We start from the raw sequence: 19510 nt of genomic DNA on the forward strand, positions 1-19510 counted from the left end.
AGGAGCCAGCCCAGGCCGGAGCTGAAAAGGGCAGAGATGCCCCTGTGGTCCCCAGACCATGGGAGACCCCTGTGGCTGTGGGCCTCTGGCCCAGTGTCACTGCTCATCCTTCCTGTTTCTCTTTGCCTGGGTGATTGATTCTTCCCTCTGTGGCCCTTTCCTTTGGTCACAGAGCTGTCCTGGCTAACCCGCTGCTGAACTTGGCCAGCCTGCCCGATGTGGCTTTAGCAGATGTTTCTGCTCGCTGAGGCTAATGTAAGATTTTATAGTCTTGTTGGTACCCCCACCTAGCTGCCTTGCGGAGTGCTGTATTGACCCAAATGGTCAGTTTCTTGTGGCTCCCCAAGCATTCTCCCAGAATGCTTAGAAAGTCAGGGCTTGTCATCTGTCCTTTTTTCCATGGGCAGCTTTCAATTCTGTTCTCACCCAGTTCTAAACCTGGCCCTGAGGCACACCTCAAGCCCTTTACCTCTTCTGCTGCCGGACGTGCGTATGAGTCTTCATCCACTTAGCATGTATTGAGTACCAGCCGTGTGCAGGCACCAGGGCTGCACAGATGAGTGGGTTGCTGGTCTCACTTTGGGGGCGTCAGAGGAGGTGTACAAACGCTTGTATCTCCTGGGCTGCCTTTGGCTACAGAAGTACCCCAGGTAAAGGAGTGCTGAGAGGAGGGGGAAGGTGGATCTGCCTTCTTGGTGGTGAGAGAGGAGCTTCTACAAGGGCCCAGAGGCTGCACACAGTGGTTGGTTTCCAAACAGTTTCACATTCGGAGTGCACAGTTTCCGGATGGAAGTAGGTGGGGAGAGCGTTGCAGACAGAGGCTAGAAATGGTGTGTTCAAGGAGCAGTGTGTCCTTTGGAATTGCTGGGCTGTGTGTGGCAGCTGGAGTCGAAGGGTGAAGTTGCAGCACAGCCTGGAGTCTCGGGCTGAGGCGTGTGGACAGCACCTGGGGAGTAGGCAGGGAAGTGACAGTGACTAGGGGAGAGTGAGGCCAGAAGCAACAGTGTGTCCTACCTGGGGGCCTTCCCCCTGAGGCCTGGAGCACCTCCCCTGAACAGGTGGAGATTTTGTTCAAACTTTATGACTTTACCAATGTGATGGCATCTTGGCACTTGAGAGCTAGGCAGTAGGCATTTTGAGCCTAGTGGCATGTGGATGCCCTGAACAACAGTATTCCATCTGCCCTTGCTTACAGTCCCTCTGGATTCCAGCAGTCCCTGTCATGCAACAGGAAGTAGGGGGAGGCACAGGGTAAGGAAGTGGAAGGACTTGGCTCCCCAGTTATCTTGGTCGCTGACTTGGAGATAGGATACAGAGGCTGGTTTCTCAGTAGCTCCCAGCTACCTGGGACCCTTCCTGCTCACCATGGAGAGTCTACACTTTACCAATGCCCTCTTGGCCTCGTGAAGGTGTTCGGCCCCTCCCTCGTCCAGAGTACAGGTAAAAATCCAATTCCAGGATTCACCTCATCAGCTATTGGGAAGGTAAAAGCACCCTGTCCTAATATAAATGGGATTGCAGCTTTATCCTTGGGTGGAGTTTAGTAAGTAAAGTGATGTGGAAGTCTGGTGAATGATAAGGAAAGCAGTACTCACTTTGACAGCACACATACTAAAGTTAGAACTACACATAAGGAAATGTTAGCATGGCCCCTGTGCAAGGATGGCATGCACATTTGTAATGCGATACACATTTTAAAAGTAAAAATACACAAGGAAATTACATTAGTCTGTTTTCCATTACTGGAATGACATACCTGAAGTTCTGTACTTAAAAAGAAAAAAGATTTATTTAGTCACTTTGGGCAGTGGGAAGTCTAAACAGCATAGTGCCACCCTGACAAGGGCGGTTTGTCTGCCTCACCTCACAGCAGAGGTCACCACAGTGGCAGGGAGAGAGCGGAGTCCAGACAGGAAGCTGTGAGGTGGTGAGTCTTGGCTCCACCTCTTAAAGGCCCCGGCACTCTCTGCACTCCCCTGCTGAAGACCAGGCTCCCAGTGTGTGAACCTGTCTGCACCACGGTGGAATCTTTATCCAGAATGACACCTCCTCCAGAACTCTGCTGCTGGTTTGGGAGACCGTTAGACTGTCTCCTGAGGAAGAGAGGTCTGTCTGTGCTTGGACAGGATGAAGATGGAGATGGAGACACATTGGAGCAAGATTTAAACCAGGGACTCGGGAGCTAATCGGGTATCCTGGGGGTGTGTGTGTGTGGAAGAGTCACAGGCTAACGCCCCGTGGCGAGTTTGTGTACGTGGGAGTGAGCAGGAGGTGGGCATGGCATTTTGTTGGTGTCCAGTGGCAGGTGTGGGGGGTGATGAGGATGTGGGGATGGCGTTTTATGTCTTGGGGGTTTCCAGGGGAGTTTGGTTGTCATTTGTCTGCTTGCTATTTAGTGGGGACAGGGACTGTCCTTAATAGCGGGAGGGTTATCGACACAGCAGCAGGTAGAAGGAGGAGAAAGCTCACCTTCGTCTTCTCCACGTGTTGTTAGAAGAATCTGTGGATGTCTCGATTAGATAGAAGGGTCTGGAGCTCCGAGGAGAGACAGGCAGAGTTGACTCATGTGTCAAGAGCATAGAAACCCAGGGGACGGGCGGGAGGAGGGCAGAAGAGGGAGAGCGAAGGGCCGAAGGTGAGGAGCATGGCACGGAGGAGCACAGTGAAGGCCCTGTGCCCTGGTTCTGCACTTCTGCGCCGTGCTGCACACCTGCAATCCCAGCATTTGGGGGGCTGAGGCTGGAAGACCTCTGTGAGTTCGAGGCCAGCCTGGGCTACATAGTTCAAAGCCAGCTTGAAATACACAGCAAGACCCTGTCTCAACGCCCCCCCACCAAAAAAAAGCTATGTGTGGCTCTAATATATAATTCTTACTTGTCTATAGTCATGTGTGCACGGGAGAAAAGGTTCTAGACCACCATGGCAACCTTGTTTATTCTAAGGGCTGGAGCCTCATGTGATGTTCACATGTTCGTATTTTGATTTGGTATCACCTAAAATTTTAATATGTCATTTTTGTAATTCACAGGTGTTACCCTGGATGGGGAAGAGAATGAGGGTAGGAAGCACAAGCTACGTTGAGGAGGTTGGGGAGGGGATGGCGTCTATCTGTAAAACGGGCAACTCTGACCTTGCGTCACGGCGCGTGGGGGAGAGCAGGGAGCTCACTGTGGAGAGGGTGGTGGGCAGACGGGGCTGCGCTGTAGACCGGAGAGACACTTGAGAGATAGCAATGACCGAGGTACACACACATGGAAAGTCAGGGAGATGTGGCAGAAAGTTTGGAGGAAAACAGTAGAAGGGAACGTGGGAGGACTTGAGTCTGGTGATCACAGTCTTCTTCGTGAGGAAAAGTTGAGGTTCCTGGCCAAGAAGGGACAAGATGGCAGTGAGGTGGGTGGTTTCAGCAGAGCAGTAACATTTTCAGATCAAATCTGAAGGCTGTGGGAAAGGAGCTACTGCAGACCAGCGAAAGGCATGCTGGGTGCATGGCACACACTGACTGTTCCACAGTGCACCTCTGTGCTGCCCAGCCAGTTCCAGCACCAGGGAAGGCGGGGGCTGAAGTGGGTCATGGGTTGCAGAGCTGGGACAGCGGGATGGGGGTGGGCATGCTTTGAAGTGCTCCACGCTGAGCAAGGCGGCTGATGAGGAAGAGCAGGAGAGAAGTATAGGTGATCAGGGAGCAGGCATGGGCACAGCGCTGCTGGCAGCCCAGGGTTCTCCTCCTAGGACAGCTTCTTTCCAGGGGGTACATGGTGCTCTGCACACTGCACCCTGCATCGGAGTTCCCCCAGGAACCTGGCCAGCCTCACATAGCGGATGTAGTGCCTGGGGTCCAGGCAGGTCTCCCCCTGACATCGTGGGGGTGGCTGCCTGCCCCTCCAGTCTGCAGCAATGCCTACTGCGGGTGGGGTTGTGGGAGAGCGCATTCTCGATGACCCCAGGAGGACCAGACCCGATTTATGAGAAGCTGTGTGGTGCCAGACCACAAGTGTGGCCATAACCTCTTAATCCCTTCTTCTTTGAAAGCGGCCTAACCACCTGTTTACAAAACGGTATGGACATAAAGACTGTTTTCTCAGAATTCCATCTGATCTCTGCCTCAAGATCTGCTTAAAAGTATATCAAAAGGAATGTCTCTTAGAAATTTAATATAATTGCACTATCCAAAAAGTCCCTATTTTGCTTCTTCATGAGCACTTGGGTTCTTTGGCATCAGACCACTGCAGCGTGAGAAGCAAAGCGGTTTGGATAACCTGGACAGCCACCGGGTATGTGGAGAGCTTTAGGAGCAGTAGCCAAACAGTTTACATTGTCCGTCAAGTACTGACATTTTTATGTAAAAATGTTTAAAGAGAAGCCTAGCAGGTATTTCATAAAATGTTTTATGTGATGCAGGAACCAATAAACATAGAAAATGCAGGTTGTTCTTTCCCTGGGCAAGTCTGCAGACTCAAAGTGCCAGCTCTGTGTTGGGCGGTGAGTAGAGGGACAGGGCCAGGCCCCATCCTTGGTCCTGAGGTTCCCTGGTCTGGACGAGGGGGAGGCACCTAGAGAAGGAACCAAGAGTCTGAGTGGTCAGTGCTGTGGAGCTGTCCTGGGGCAGTGGGGAGGATGGGGGCAGTGGCCACTGTCAGGAGGTGCCTCACCCTCTGAAGAACAGCAGAGGAATACAGAACATGGTACATTCCCAGCCTGGGGGAGTCTGGGCCATGAGCCACATCTAGAAGGACATCCGGAAGCTTGCTAGATGCAAACATCCAGAAAGGGGTTCTAGAAAGAGGAGCTGATTGCAAGAGCTGCAGCAGTGAGCAGCCAAGGCAGGTGGAGGCCCATGCAGCAGGCGGACAGTGCCCAGGCACAAGGCTGCTCAGAAGGCTGAGCGAGAAGACACAGGAGCTTGGACACCTTGAGCTGACTTACTGAGCACCCTCAAATATTGCTCTGCTACTAAGGAAACCCAGACCCAGAATTGTACTACCTTCCCCAAGTTGCCCAGGAAGTGCTGGACCCAGGATTTGAGCCAGGTCTCTCAGGCGGCTAAGACAGTCTTCTTTCCCTGCACCATGAGACTGCACTCCCCTCAGCTGCTCAGTGGTCTTCAGACTTTCTTTTGTTTTGCCCAAACTTTTTGCAATAAAATCTTAAACCCAAACACAAAGATACAAAAACAGATCAGATTTCATGAGCATAAGTAGCCCAAGTTTGTATCATATTTAAATGTATAACACAAGATTAATTAATAAAAGCAGTGTTTTCCTTTCTTTATAAGCGCTTCCATTTTGGAATTCTTTTAGATTTAGAGAAAAGTGGATGGAACAGAGAGGTTCCACGCACCCCCCAGAACCCCTATCATTAACACCTTACAGTACCGTGCGGTCCATTCCGAACTCGGAACCCACACTGGAGCATTACTGTTAACTTCACACTTTCTTTAGATCTCAGTGATATTTCCATTAGTGTTTTCTTTCTGTTCTAGGGTTTAGTCCAGACCCAAGTTGCAATAACTTTCAAACAAACACTGAAACATCACATCAGAAATTATGTTATCAGATGTTCAGTTTTATGAGTTAAAGTAAGACACTGCCTTGAACACGTAGAAGAAATATTTACTAACTGGATTTTTAAAAATAGAGATTAAGCCCTGGACTACTGTCATTGCAACAAGCATGAAGGGTGAGCAATTGTCTCCTAGTGCAGCCCAGAGGAGAATACAGGAATTCACACCCAGCAAACTTGGTTTAGTCTGCTGAAGTCAGCTCAGGCTCCCATAAGAAAATGCTGCAGACCGGAGGACGTCGATAAGAAACATTTCATTTGTTTCCACCTTTGGATCCTGAAGTCCCAGGTCATGGTGCCAGCCAGTCTGGTTGCTGGTGAGACCCCTTCCTGGCTGTATATGGCTGTGACCTCTCGTGGCTTGCTTTCTGTGCCGGCTCACAGAGATCAGCGTGTTCTCTCCCACTTCCTCCTGTATAGTTGCCAACCTGATGGGATTCAGCCCCACCCTATGACCTCATTTAATCTTAATTACCTCCTGAGGACCCTGTTTCCAAATGCTGTCAAACTGCTGCTTATGCCTCAACCTACAGAATAGGGAGGGGGTTTGACTAGAATTGAGTCTATGGCTGAGTCCAAAGGCTGAAAGTATGCAAAGCCCTGTAAGTCAGTTATGAAATTGTATGATAGTGAAACTTACTTACCCTCGTTATACAGTGATGTAGGTAAAACACTTAACACAAGAAAATCTTAAGTACTTAGATGACATTTTGATGCACCATTAAACAAGTTAACCAAGAAAATTTATTGTCATCTGAGCTGATGGTGCAAAATCAGGGTCAAGGAAAACATTTCAAAGGTAGCTGTTTTATGAAAGCTATTACCAGAAGTTTTCAGGTCCTCATTAGGTTTAACATAGATTTTAAAAGACACTGCGTCCTTTAATGCTACAAAATTATTACTTTCAGTGATGTGGGCCATGCATTCTAGAATTTGCTTTTCCACACCAAAGATATTTATACTGAGGCATAGTAGAAGTGCAGACCCTTCACACTGAGAAGAAACCACTGTGGTTTGTGTTGTTTTGGCACTAAAGAAATGGCAACCCCACCTGCTCCTCTATTCTTGGTCACTCAGCCCAGGGCCCAGCATTGTGGGGTGGGGGGTATAAGTGTGGGGAGGAAACAGCTGCCAATTCAAAGTGAGGTGGGTGGACTACATACCATTACTTTTTAAAAATGGGAAAGGGAACAGAGTTGAAGGCAAGAGGAGAGTGTGAAATATCTTGGGGGAGTACAGATACATTCATTTCATCTTTGGAATGGTAGAGAAAACAAGTAATAATCTGGTCATCATTTGAAAGTAAGTTGAAAACAATTTTTTTTTTTTTGGTACTGGGGATTGAACTTGGGACCTTGGGCTTGCAAGGCAGGCGACAGAACCACTGATCTAAATCCCCAGCCCTGAAAACAAATGTTTTAATTAAAGAGGATATGCCATTCAGCATGTTTAGTATGAGATTTAAAGATCAGTAAGAGGAAAATCCTTTAGGTTTCAGAAATTGCCACATAGGTGAGTAGTTGGCCCGTGTTCATCCAGGAGGCCTGGACGTATGCACTTTTCTGCTTTATTGCTATAGTGATACCTCATTAGAGTATTTCTGTTAGTGTTCCAACATGTGACATGATAAACTGTGATGTTCAGTTACTAAGTCAGGTAACCGCTTAATTTTACTTTGATGAGACTCCGAAGAGTTTACATCTAAGAGTTTAGCTCACCCAGAATAGTTATATTCAAAGCATAAGCCTTTCCGGAGTGCAGAGCTTTGGGCTTACTTCTGCTATCCCTCAGTCTCCACGGGGGACTGGCTGTGGAATCCAGCGGTGCCCTGGCCCCTTTGATTCGATGCCACAGCCATATGTCTTCCTGTGTGTTTTAAGCCATCTCTGGATTCATCATAATCCCCAATACAATGTAAATGCTATGCAGATTGTTATACTGTGTTGCTTCGGGAGTAATGACAAGAAAAAAAGCCTGTAACTGCTTGGTAGAGGTGCTTTTTTTTTTTTTCCCTGGTACTGGGAATTGAACTCAGGACTTGCACTTGCCAGGCAGGCACAGACGTTTTCATTTTTGTAAGATTTTTCCATCCAAGATTGTGGAATCTATGAATGCAGAACCCAAGGATCCAGAAGACTGACTATAGATAGCAAAATGGAGCTCCCTCTCTCTCTCTCCCTCCCCCCCCCCTTTTTTCTTTCAAGTCCTTAATAACAGTGGGAATTAACCCAGGGCCTTCACACCAAGCTATATCCCTCCCCCCTTTTTAAATTTTGACACAAGCTTCACTAACTTGCCCAAGCTGGCTCCGTCTTGGCATCCTCCTGCCTCAGTCTTTCCTACCTTCTGTTACCAGTTCTTCCTGTTTCCCAGCTCACACTCCCTTGACACCAGTGGCCCCTGTAAGGGTCAGAGGCATGGTCTTTGCAGCCTTCCGGTAGCACAGCTTGGGTCTTCAGCTCACTCTGGGGTCTCAGTGGGTCCCGGCTCTGCCCTCTGGGCTGCTCCTGAGCTGGGGCAGACTCTGGGTGTTGGAGAGGTGCTCACGGCTGTCCTCTGTTCGCAGGTGGTCCCCATGCTTCCCAGGCTGCTGTGCGAGGAGCTGTGCAGCCTCAACCCCATGACTGACAAGCTGACCTTCTCTGTGGTCTGGACGCTGACCTCCGAGGGCAAGGTAACAGCATATGGGTTGTCGTGCGCCCTCCTAACATCACCCCATCCTGCGCGTCATGCTAAGCACCCGGTGTGCACCTGGTCCTGGACGACCTGTGCAGGGGGTGGCATCAAACTAGGGGGACTCTACGGGCGTGTGCTAGGGCTCCTTGGACATGACACTTTAGAAGGATGTGTAGGACGACTTTGGATGTGGGGGCAAATTTGCAAAGTAGCACTGTGAAGAGGCGGGGAGGGGATGCAGCCCGGAGGAGAACAGAGGGGAGAGGCCGGCCCACGAGCCCTCTCTGGACCGGGGATAAAGCAGAGACACACAGAGATGACTGTGGGAAAAACCAGTTCCCTTCCCCAAAGCAAACACGTGTGCATCCAGAACACAGGCACGATTCAGAAGCCATGGGACCTGCTCAGGAGAATGGGTCTCGTGCAGTTACTGCAGATGGTTATAGCGACCATGGAAGGACATGGGAAATGTGGATGCTGAAATATTAAGTGGAAGTTAAAAAAAAAAGATATTTAATTATAAACACAATGGAGCACGACCCTGCTATAAAGAAAGATATACCTGAGTCATGTGCAGGAAAATGGGTTCACCTTGAGACCATAATGGTAGGTGAAAATAATCAGACACACAAACTTAGTTATTGCATGTCTCTCTTATGTGAAAAACCCAAAATATAAATAAAGAGCAAAATAAAAGATAAATGGGAAGAGGATCGAGAGATGGAGGGAGGAGAGAGGGAAGGGAAAGAGGATGAAGAAAGGAATTTTGCAATGTTACACACATGTACCACCTCCACACAGGCAATATAAATATTAGGTACTACGAACATGTACTAATAAAGAAATTAGAAAAAAAACTTTAGTCAATAAGTAAAGGAAAGAAGTTCCAAATAAAGATGGAGGATTGAATACACACATTCACTTTCATTCCCTCCCAAAACCTCACTAAAACAACAGTAGAGAGATTTTTTTTTTAAGACCTAAACCCACAAGGACAGAGAGTGGGAGAGGAGACAACAGCAACAACGTTTTGGAAGCCGGGTAGCAGATGGATGAGTGGTAACTGACTTAGCGTCCTGAGAAAGCTAAACCCTGATCCAGCAGCGAAGGAAGCCCAGAAGCGAAAAATTCCAAAGTTGACAGCAGTGGGTCACTCTGCACGGCGGGGAGGGGTGGGTGACAGACAGGCTGGCAGCAGTGTGGGTTGGAAGTTTAGTTCACTAGTTTGGCCCCCAGGTCTTCTCAGAGGCCAGCGATTTATTTGGGGACAGGACAGAGGAAGGGCTGTGTGAATGAGGGCACAGCAAGCACACATGGTGACACGTTCAAGGGGTGAGCACGTCGGCCACCAAGAGTCAGGAGTCCCGGGGTGCTGTTCCCAGCCACCTCCAGAACCCTGGGAGCCAGGCCCTTATGGAGAGTCAGAAGGGGACAGCTTTCTCCGAGGAAAGACTTCTAACCCCAGGCTCCAGATCAACAGCCCAGCTCCGTGCCCCGCACTGACACTTACGTGAGCTCCATACAACCAGGCCTCCTCAGGGTTCTGCTTCCATGTTTGAGAGACAAGAAAGGAAAGTGAAATTGGATGAAGTAAACAAACAGGAAAAAAAGGAGCTAGGACCTAGGTAAAGAAACCATCTTTTATATATATATAGAGAGAGAGAGAGATTTTTAATTTTTGGGAGAGAGTTTCTGTGTCACAAGATCTAACTTTAAAAAAGCAACATTTGGAAGAAGAAAAAAAATGTACTTATAGAAATTAAAAACAGGGTAAAACAAAGAGAAGATTCTGGTTGGAAGGTGAAGTTGAGGAATTATCTCAGAAAGAGAAAAGATTAAAAAAAATTAAAGGACCAGTTCAAGATAGGCAGCATCTGTTCAATGAGCATGCCAGCAAGACCACAGAAAACCAAGGAGTGAAATGATGACCAAAATAATTCTAGGAAATGCCCCACTCCTGGAGGAGATGACTTTCCAGAGTGTAGGAGCTCACTGCCAGCCCAGTGGTAGAGACAGGTCACCTCTAAGGCTTACATCGTAGAACTTCAGGACACTGGAGATGAAGGAAGAAGGATCTCTAGGTTTCTTCATAAGAATAACATCAAACTTTTCCAGTACAGCCCTGGAAGCTAAGTGACAACGAAGTCCACTGTGTCCATTTCCGAAAGGCTGTGGTGTCCGAGCTGAAAGTCCATACCCAGCTGAGCCGCCCGTCGACGCCGAGAGTAAGGAAGGGCATTTGCAGATGCACACGGCCTCACAGGGTGCACTCCTCAGAAAATGTGGAGGACAGCCTCACCACCGCAAAAGAGTCAATCTTGAGAAGGAGGGAGACCAGGACTCTGTCAGTCACCACTGTTTAGATGACGGGAAGGTTTGGAGTGGACTAATATACATGGTGTACAGAAAGATCAAACTAAAACCAACACAAATCCTAGTGAAGGCAGAGTTGTATGGGAAAGAAGAGTAACACTTAGTGTTTACAAACTGAGTTAAGGTATTGATGAGTGAATTCTGACAGCTGAGTGTAACTGTGTCAGGAACGGTGCCACTGAGAAAGGAAGTGTGGGGCGGGCAGGGGCAAAATAAATTCCAGGGTGAAAAGTTTACCGGTAGCGACTTATCTAGAAGTAATAAGCAGGTCTTATAGAAATACAGCAATTAACATCAAAATAATCTGTTAAAAGAGATAAAAATGGTTACTCTAGGGGAGTGAGAAAGGAGGGAGAAGGACAGAGAGCTGCTGTTTTTTCATAACAAGTTTTTAAAACTATATATTTTAACCTTTTTATTTTATATTGAAAAATTATGGACATATATGAAAGTAAATAAAATAGCACAATGAACTTAGCATCCTCGTCTCCCAGATTCAACTTCTGTCGAGGTTTCATTCATGTCACTTCACTTATACATGTTTTAATTCGTGACTAAAAAATCTGGACATTTTCTTATGTAACACAAGGCTCTTAGCCCTCCTAACAGTGAATATTAATGCCAGGGTGCCAACCAAACCCAGTCCATAATACGGTTCCCTGACCATCTCCAGTTGATTTGCCCAAATTGGAATAAAAAGTCACATGCATTACATTTTGTTTTCATGGCTCCTAAATATCTGGTAAAAAGTTCCTTTTTAAGATTTAAGAGGCAATCATTATCTGAAATACAAGGAAGGAATTATTAATACAGTATGCCAGCAACCATACTCTGGTGGGGGTGGGAGCAAGCATGGGGGAAATAATGAATGGAAAAAGACCAGAAGGAAATAAAACAGGATGCCAACCATGGTTGTGTTCGGGTAGTAAAACTATGAGTAACTTTTTCTACTTTTTTGTGTTTTCTAATGTTTTCGAAAGCATGTATAACTTTTATATTTTTATAAGGGCTTATTTTTGCAAAAGCTTAACTAAACAGAAAATAAAAGCCCATAGAAGAAAACTAACTTGAGTCTACAGAAAAGAACGTCGAGTGTGAATTATCCTGCCAGGGTCAGTCCCAAGAAATAAAAATCTGCCTGATCTAATGAGCTTCTAAAATACAAGTGTCATAAACGCAGCACTAGAAAGCGGCAAACTCTGGCACTCCTGGGGATTCTTGGAGCGGTGTCTGGTGCCCAAGTCTTGCTCCCTGCAAGGGGCTGAGGGCAGGTGTGAAGGAGGCGCAGGAAGGTGCTGGGCCTCGCCCAAACCACTCCAAATAGGAAGTATGAGGGTTTGGATGAGGGACAGGGTGTGGGGCAAGGTCCACGAACTGCACTTCTCCAAGCACCCTGCCCACACCGGGGCACCACATGAGAAGGAGCCCGGTGCTTAGTGCTGGGGGGGGACAGATTCGTGTCTCTCACCCACAGTCAGGGTGCCCAGCATGAGAGACCAGATTCCACAGTCGTGGCCAAGGGAGGCTTGTTCAAGAGGAGAGCTTGAGCTGAGCAGAGGACACAGTGTGGAGCAGCTGCAGGTCAGGTGGAAGGTGAGGGCAGCCCTGTGTCGAGAGCTTGGATGAAGGAAGGGCCGCCGGCGGGGCTGCAGCCCAAGGCTGGGCCTGGACATCGTGGTGACTTCTCTCGGCCTGAGGGCTTAGACTTGGTAAAGGAGCCAGAGCAGGGCCAACAGTATCAGGCCACCCCTACTTGTGGCCACCAGTGTCATCGGGAGGTGAAGTGGAGAACGCTTTCCAGTTTTCCTTAGGCTGCTGTAAGAAGGCTGTTCCAACCGTTTGTTGCTGTTTTGCTGTACTGGGGATTGAAACCAGGGCCTTCACACTGAGCTACATCCCCAGCCCTTTTCTAATTTTTATTTTGTTTTGTTTTTTGAGACAGAGTCTTGCTATGTAGTTCAGGTTGGCCTTGCGCTCACTATGTAGCTCAGGCTGGCCTCAAGCTCATGGCAGTCCTCCTGCCTCAGTCTCTCCTGGGATTAGGGGGATGTATCACCGTGTCCAGCCTTTTTAAAGTTTTGAAACAGGGTCTCACTAAGTCACTAAGTTGCCCAGGCTGGACTCAAACTTGCCTGTCAGCCTCTCAAAGTGCTGTTATTTCAGGCGTCCACCACCACACCAGGCCTCCAATTGATTTTTAAACACCTCCATGATTTTTTTCAACACCCACGAAATCGTGGCTGTCTCTGCTTTTAGTAAGCCAGTGCTCAGACTTTGGCGTCAATAAATGCTGAGGATCTGTTTGTAGCATATTTCTCATGTGATGGGTGTGAGGATATTGCTCCCTAATCTAGACATTTACGATTGTGTATTGTCATAAGAGAAAAGTCACCAAGCTACATCTTGTGCTTTTGTAAGGTGCAGCTCTGAAACTGCAAAATCTGCTCTGCCCATGTCAATCCAGTGGCCTTAGCACCTCCTGAGCACCCTCGGTGCTTCGGCTGCCTGGCACTTAGGAGTATAAGGGTGCACAGCGAGGGCCAGGGCAGAGAGCTGGCATTGTGCAGTCGCCTGTGTGGGCGCCCCGTGTTAGGCTGCGACGAAGGCTGCAGGTGTCGGATCCGGCTGGGCACCTGATGCCTTTCAGGAGCAAGGACGAGGTGAGGACGGGGCCTCCCCGTGACGCTGGCTGTTGTCCCGCCGCCTGTCCGGCACCAGGGGGGACCTGGACTGTGCTCAGGAGGAGCCCATCTTAGCCACAGGCTCATTCCCGACAACTGGTCTTTCACCACCCCACCCTGTGTCCAGTCCTGCAGGAACCATGTCAGCTTTGCCTCCTAGATCTTTCTCCAATCTGCCCTATCCCCCCATCCGGGAGCGCTAGCCTTGGGCCCAAGCCACTGTCCCCCACCTGCATGAACACGGTGGCCCCTAACTGTGCTTCCAGCTGCTGCTCCTGCAGAACAAGCCCTCTCAATCTTAAACTAGATCTTGCCTCTCCTCTTTTAAAACTCCAAATTCTCTTTTTTTTTTTTTTTGGTACCGGGGATCGAACTCGGGACCTTGCACTTCTAAGGCAGGCGGCAAAACCACTGAGCTAAATCCCTGGCCCTCCAAATTCTCATTCAGAGCAAAAGCCAGAAAGTCTTCACCGTGCTCCTTCCTCCCTATCCTCTTTCCCCAGGATGCATGCTCCTCCCAGAGCTGTCCGGGGCGCAGACTCCGGCCTTGCTGGAGCATCTGTGGTCTCGGGGGAGAAGCTGGTGCTTCCCGGGTAGCTGTGTACTGTGCTGTGCTCCCCACCCCCAGCTTCCGTGACCTGACTTCCGCTGAGCTCAGGCTTTCTCACACTATCTTGTAACAGCCCTGGAGTCTGCCTCCCCTTGGTGCTCTGCAGAAGTCTTCCCCCTCTGCAGCACAGGAGCTCTGGACTCTGTGAGGGTGCTGTGGTCATCACAGTTCCGGCCAGCCTTCAGCTGAGCCCCCTGCCATTTAGGAGTCCTTGTGTAGGTTGCTGGTGTCACTTTCCAGACCTTCATTCTGGAGACCTTCAGCTCAGCCTCCCACTCCTCTTCCCTTCAAGATGACCGTTCTTCCAGGTGACTTATTTTTCGTGCTTGGAAACCACAGTCCAGCCAGCTCGATCTCCCGAAGTTTCCCTTTGCCTGTCAATGTCTTCTTTGCTTTTCCCCACCCTTCCCCCTCTCTTCATGCAGTAAGGATGCCCCTGATGAAAGCCGAGCTTAAACCCTGTGTTCTCTGGATCTTTTAATGGCATCAGCACCCACCAAGCCATGTGGACTTTAAGTCACTGGCACCTTCACATCTGCTCTGTCCAAGCCCCCCACGTGCCAGCAGTTGTATCTTTGCAACGTACCTCTGGTCAGTCCCCTCGTCCTGTGACCAGGTCACCACTCCCGTGCACATCCTTGCCATCTCACCCTGGGGCCAGGGGAGAGACTGCTCATGGCTTCTATTCTGCTTCCACTGGTATTAGATGACTTTCTAGAAGCTGAATCTGCTCCCCTTACCCTGTTGCTCAGCATCCTCTGAACAAGTCACTATCAACCCCCAAAGCCCCATCTCAAGTGGCCTATAGAGGCCTCCCTGCCTCAGCCCCGCGTGACCATCTGCCATTGTCCCCAGTGCCTCAGCCTCTGCGCTTGCCACCCAAGGGTTCCTGTGGCTACCAGGGAGTTGCACACCTCTGAGTCTAGGCCTCACAGTCTGCCCCAGGCTCGGGGTGAGCCCACGAATGAGATCGTGTAACCTGGGGCCTCCCTTAGTGGTGAAGAAAGAGCTCTGCGTGTCGTGTTTCATCCTCAAACACCATAGGGAAACCTTGCCCGACCCCTGCAGGGGAGACAGAAGCTTCAAAGATGCTTCTGAGCCTTGAGCCTAAGAGAAAAGATCCCAGAGTAGTATCTGTCTTTACTCATTAGCAGGGGATGCGGAAGTGTTTTATTTCAGACCTGTAATGCCAACTCTGGGACAAGGGAGCTTTGCTGGGATTACAGGCATGCATTACCACGCCTGGCTCATAATAAAATATGGTTATAAATGAAACAAAATAAGACATTTAGCATTTATACCATTTCCATGCAAAGAGCTAAAGCATCCTTTGAACTAGCTTTTCTCCCACATTTTCCTATTATTATTAGTTTATTTGACTTAAAGCTGAAGACATGGGCCCTGGGGTTAGCAAACAGCAGAACAGTTGTCCGAGCTGAGTGTCTTTAGAACAGGGCCGGCATTGGTTTTTGCGAGATTGCCTGGACTGGTCCTGCTCAAAGAAAGACTGGGGCTGAACTGACCCCCTGGCTGTGGCCTGCTGTGACTTTGTGCTTCCTGGGTCAGAAGGCTTCCTCCACCGCTTCCCACACTTTCCTTCCTTCCACCCTCCCTCCTCCACCTCCAGCTTCCTCTCCACACCCTTAGGCCTCCCAGTGAGCCTTGGCACATGCCTATAATCTCAGCACTCAGGAGGCTGAGACAGATGGATAGCAGGTTCCAGCCCAGCCTGGGCAACTTAGTGACTTAGCAAGACCTTGTCTCAAAATATAAACTAAAAAAGGGCTGGAGTTGTAGCTCAGTGCGAAGAGCCTGGGTTCAATCCCAGTACCTCAAGAAGGACAGAAGGGGAGAGAGAGGGAGGGAGGATGGACTCTTCCTGCCATCCTCTGGGAAAGGCAATCCTTCCAAGGCCCTCACCAACTGTGTCCTGTCCTGGCCACATCCAGGGCCTCCAGGCGCTCCTTCCACAGCACTTGGGGAAGTTTCCTCGGTGCCTTCCTTTTGGGCTCAGAAGTTTAGACAATGCAGGTCAGGATGGGGAGGGACCTGGTTACAGCCCTGGAACCAGCAGACGAGCCCAGAGCAGGTGACTTCAGAGAGCAAAGGAGTGTACAGTTCAGTCAGTGAGGATTTTTCTCTGTGCAAATAAATCTTTTGGAGAATTCTAGCACATAAACAAACTGAGGAACTGAAACAGGCTGGCAGGCGTACAGCTGTCTGCCGCCCATGCTCCCTCCTGCCCCCTTGGGCAGGGGCTCTGGGTTCCCTCTGGAGACAAATCAGTGAGGCCCAGAGCGCTACAGGACTGCCACTGCCACCGGAAGGGCACCATCCCAGGTGATGGAGTGCAGTGAGCATCAGTCCTGCTCTTCACAACTTTGTCAGAGCCTGGTGGGTTTTTTTTTTAAAGAAGAAACTGGTGGGGGGGTGGGGGGTGGGGAGCAGGGCTGGCTGGGCTGGGGATTTAGCTCAGCGCAAGGACCCAAGTTCGATCCCCAGTACCAAAAAAAAAAAAAAAAGAAGAAGAAACCTGGGCTCCCTGGGTCACAGTGGGCCTGGCACGGGGCAGGCCTAGTGGGGGAGTCCCCTGCTCCTCCCCAGCCACCGCACAGCCTCTGCCCACTGCGGTGACAGGGCCTTCTCGAGGAAGTCAGTTTCCTTTCCATCGCAGATGCGCTCTGCTGCTTGATGTCTTCCAGCCCCTCCCCTTTCTGCCCAGGTTTTTGTTTTATTGTTTTTCAGTACTGGGGATTGAACCCAGGGCCTTCATACTGAGCTGCATTGCCAGTCCCCCCTGCCCCTTGAGACAGGACATTGCTAAGTTTCCCACCCTGGGCTTGCCGAAACTTGTAGTTGCCCTGCCTCAGCCTCCCAGAGTGCTGAGATTATAGTCATGCGCCACCATGCCCAGCTCGCCCAAGTATTTTTCAGGTACTTTCTTCTTAGCACCTCTGACTCCTCGTCCAACCACACTGTCCCCCCATGATTGCCTCCCACTCAGAGCTGGGAGAAGCCACAGAAATCAGCTCTACTCTGCCTTCCCCCACTCCAAGCTGCCTGGTTTTGTTTGGAAATATTCTTTCTAATACTATGCCTTTTGAGCTGAATATTTTACGAAGGAAGCCCAGAATCACTGCAGAAGTACCTGGTTATTTAAAATTATAAATTAAGCCCATTCACAATTTTTTGAACCAGCGAGCCTTAGTGAGGCACTGACATTTCTCAAAGAATAAATTTTAGAATCCATTTGCACGGAATAGAACAGGGCATTGAGGCGTTTCCTCACATCTTTGTGTCTACAAACTATAGAAAGGTGATGTATGTGTATGTGAGGCAGGCACATATGCGTGTACTTGGTTTATTTTACTTCATCTGTTCTGTCTATTTTATGAGCTTCAGCTGAAATCTAAGAAAAAATGATGTTTGATTTTGGGTCTAAGTCTTTAGATGTGGATCTGCCTTGACTGACACCAGGAGTCTGTGACTTTGAGAAGTCCCTGGCCTGTCCTTGCGGGTATAAACCAAGCAGGGTAAGGCGCTGGCCGGGCAGGCTGTGCTGTGTGCTGGGTACCAGGAAGCTGTCCTGATCGGAGGCGGGGGTCTTTGGGCGGTGCCAGCCCTGCATTGAGCCTGACACCCTAAGAATGGTATCTAGAGGCTGTCCGGCAAACTCAGCCCGCACAAGGGAGCTACCCAAATCCTGGGATCAAGCAAAGATGCAGGACACATTCTTCTTTCTGAAGAGTTTTGTTTATGCATCTCCTCGTGGCTTTTCTTTTCCATGAAAAACGCTTTGTCCTTTGTCTTCTGCTGCTGGCCCTGGTTATGGACTGAACACTGATGTGAGTAGTTCCCAAATAGGAAATTAAGGAGCTGTTGTACCCTGAGCGGCTGCCTCCCATTCCGCCTGGGGGCTGCCCCGTCCCCTCCTCATGGACCCTTACTTTCCTGCTGCTTTCTCTGCGTGCTGTGGGCACCCTTCCTGCTCTGCAGCCCTTGGCCACAGCCAGTGCCAGGCCTGCTTTCCTGGCCTGAGATGGCTTTCGGGGCATCTTTTCAGGTCCATCCCAGAGCCACCAGACTGTGTCCCACGAGGCAGGCTCTGCTGCAGGGACCCTGTCGCTGAGGAGGGAGTCCCTGCTGGCTCTCAGCCCAGCAAAATGTTTAAAACATTTAAAATGACAGGACAGATTTTCCGAGATGCACATGGGTGGGGGGCTGGAGTGAGGGGAAGACACTGTGGGAGACCAGCACTGAGGGTGAAGCTGTGGTGGTGTTGTGTGTGCTGCCTGAGGAGGCAGAGGAGCAGAGATGCCTGTCAGGCAAGGCAAAGGTGCTTCAGATGAGCAGGCTGCAGGGAACAGGCGCAGGCGACTCTGCCTGGGGACAGGTGAGAAGCTTGAAGAGCACTGTGGCATCGCAGGTGGCTCCAGGTCAGGTCTCAACGCTCAGAGGGTCCCGAGGGGGCAGCACACGCTCCTGCTGCAGCGATGGCACGGGCACACCAACAGTTCCGAGAGGGCCAGGAGCTTCCAGGATTTTGAAGCCGCTCTTAACGCCCCCGCACTTGTGTGGAAACAGATGCCGTTGCAGGGCACTATGGTCGTCTGTCCAGCGCATCCTTCAGGGAGGAAAGACAGAGACCGTAGGAGGGCCTGGGCACAGTGGAATCCACAGGCCCACTTGGGATGAGTGAGAAAGAGGTTTGGTATAGACTGGGACCTGCCACCCCCTGGCCCTCCAAATACGGTTTTCCCGCACAGTGTGGACACATGGCAGGAGGAAGGACTGGGTTTGGAAGAATGGAGAAAAGGAAACAAGCTAACTCTCTGGGGGAAAACTTTGAGACCACAAGGATGAGGAGGTCGCAGCCCTGTCATTCTAGAGGAGGCTGGTGCAGCTCTGCTCAGGAAATGTGGGTGTGCTCCAAGGACATGACCTGCTGACCCCTCCGGAGGCCACACTGCCACCCCAGCCTGTTGGGCACACCTAGAATTGGCACCAAAGGTGCCCTTGGCTGCAGCACACAGACGCCTCCAAATTCAGCACCCGCTCACCGCAGTAGAAGACTCAGGCACATCCTGAGTCCCTTGTATTTTTGGATAGGGGTTGTTCTTGGAATAATCTGAAAAGTATAATTTCAGTATTTTTTTGAAGAAAAATTAAAGTCATATTAAAGATTCAAAACTCTTACAAGGTGCTTTTCACTGAGTGAGTAAGAAAGTGTGACCGGCTACTCCCCGGGCCCCCGTGGCTACCATTTTTTGAGTATCTGCTCCTGCCTTAAGGGATGGCGACCACAGGGCTCTCTGTAGTCTTCCTGGTAGAAGCTGGGTCCCACAGAGGCTCCATGAGTGGTGGGCTTCCAGGCTGGGCTGTCCCCATGGGAGGACCTGGGGACCCACCAGGAGGCCATTTTTGCAGGGCTGTGAGCAGAGGTTTGGCCTGTGAAGATGAGGATACGGGAGGCGTCGGGAAGCCCATGTGGAAGGTTCCACTCCCGACCAACGGGTGCTCTCTCTTTTCTCAGTCATCGCTCATGACGTCACGGCTGGGGAATCCTGATCCCATTTGTTCAGGCCCTGCAGCCCTGCCCAACCCTCAG

The 19510-nt window shown here is 50.0% G+C and overlaps 1 protein-coding gene and 1 non-coding gene across 8 annotated transcripts in view; both read left to right on the plus strand.

Annotated features, from left to right (window-relative positions):
- Positions 1–19510, plus strand: part of Dis3l2 (DIS3 like 3'-5' exoribonuclease 2) — a 262451-nt gene that overhangs the window by 183455 nt on the left and 59486 nt on the right. For all 7 annotated transcript variants that reach the window (XM_087209292.1, XM_087209293.1, XM_021247080.2 and 4 more), the window contains one exon: positions 8129–8236. In XM_087209292.1, coding sequence (XP_087065418.1) covers positions 8129–8236 — 108 coding nt within the window. The remainder of the gene's footprint in view (positions 1–8128; positions 8237–19510) is intronic.
- On the plus strand, positions 1588–1697 carry LOC147828566 (U6 spliceosomal RNA). Its single transcript, XR_015450638.1, has one exon. It is a non-coding gene; the product is annotated as a U6 spliceosomal RNA (small nuclear RNA).

Source organism: Heterocephalus glaber, unplaced genomic scaffold, assembly GCF_053883595.1.
Source record: "Heterocephalus glaber isolate CG9 unplaced genomic scaffold, H.glaber_assembly_v1.0 deba00001004, whole genome shotgun sequence".
In the NCBI taxonomy this organism is placed as follows: Eukaryota; Metazoa; Chordata; class Mammalia; order Rodentia; family Bathyergidae; genus Heterocephalus; species Heterocephalus glaber.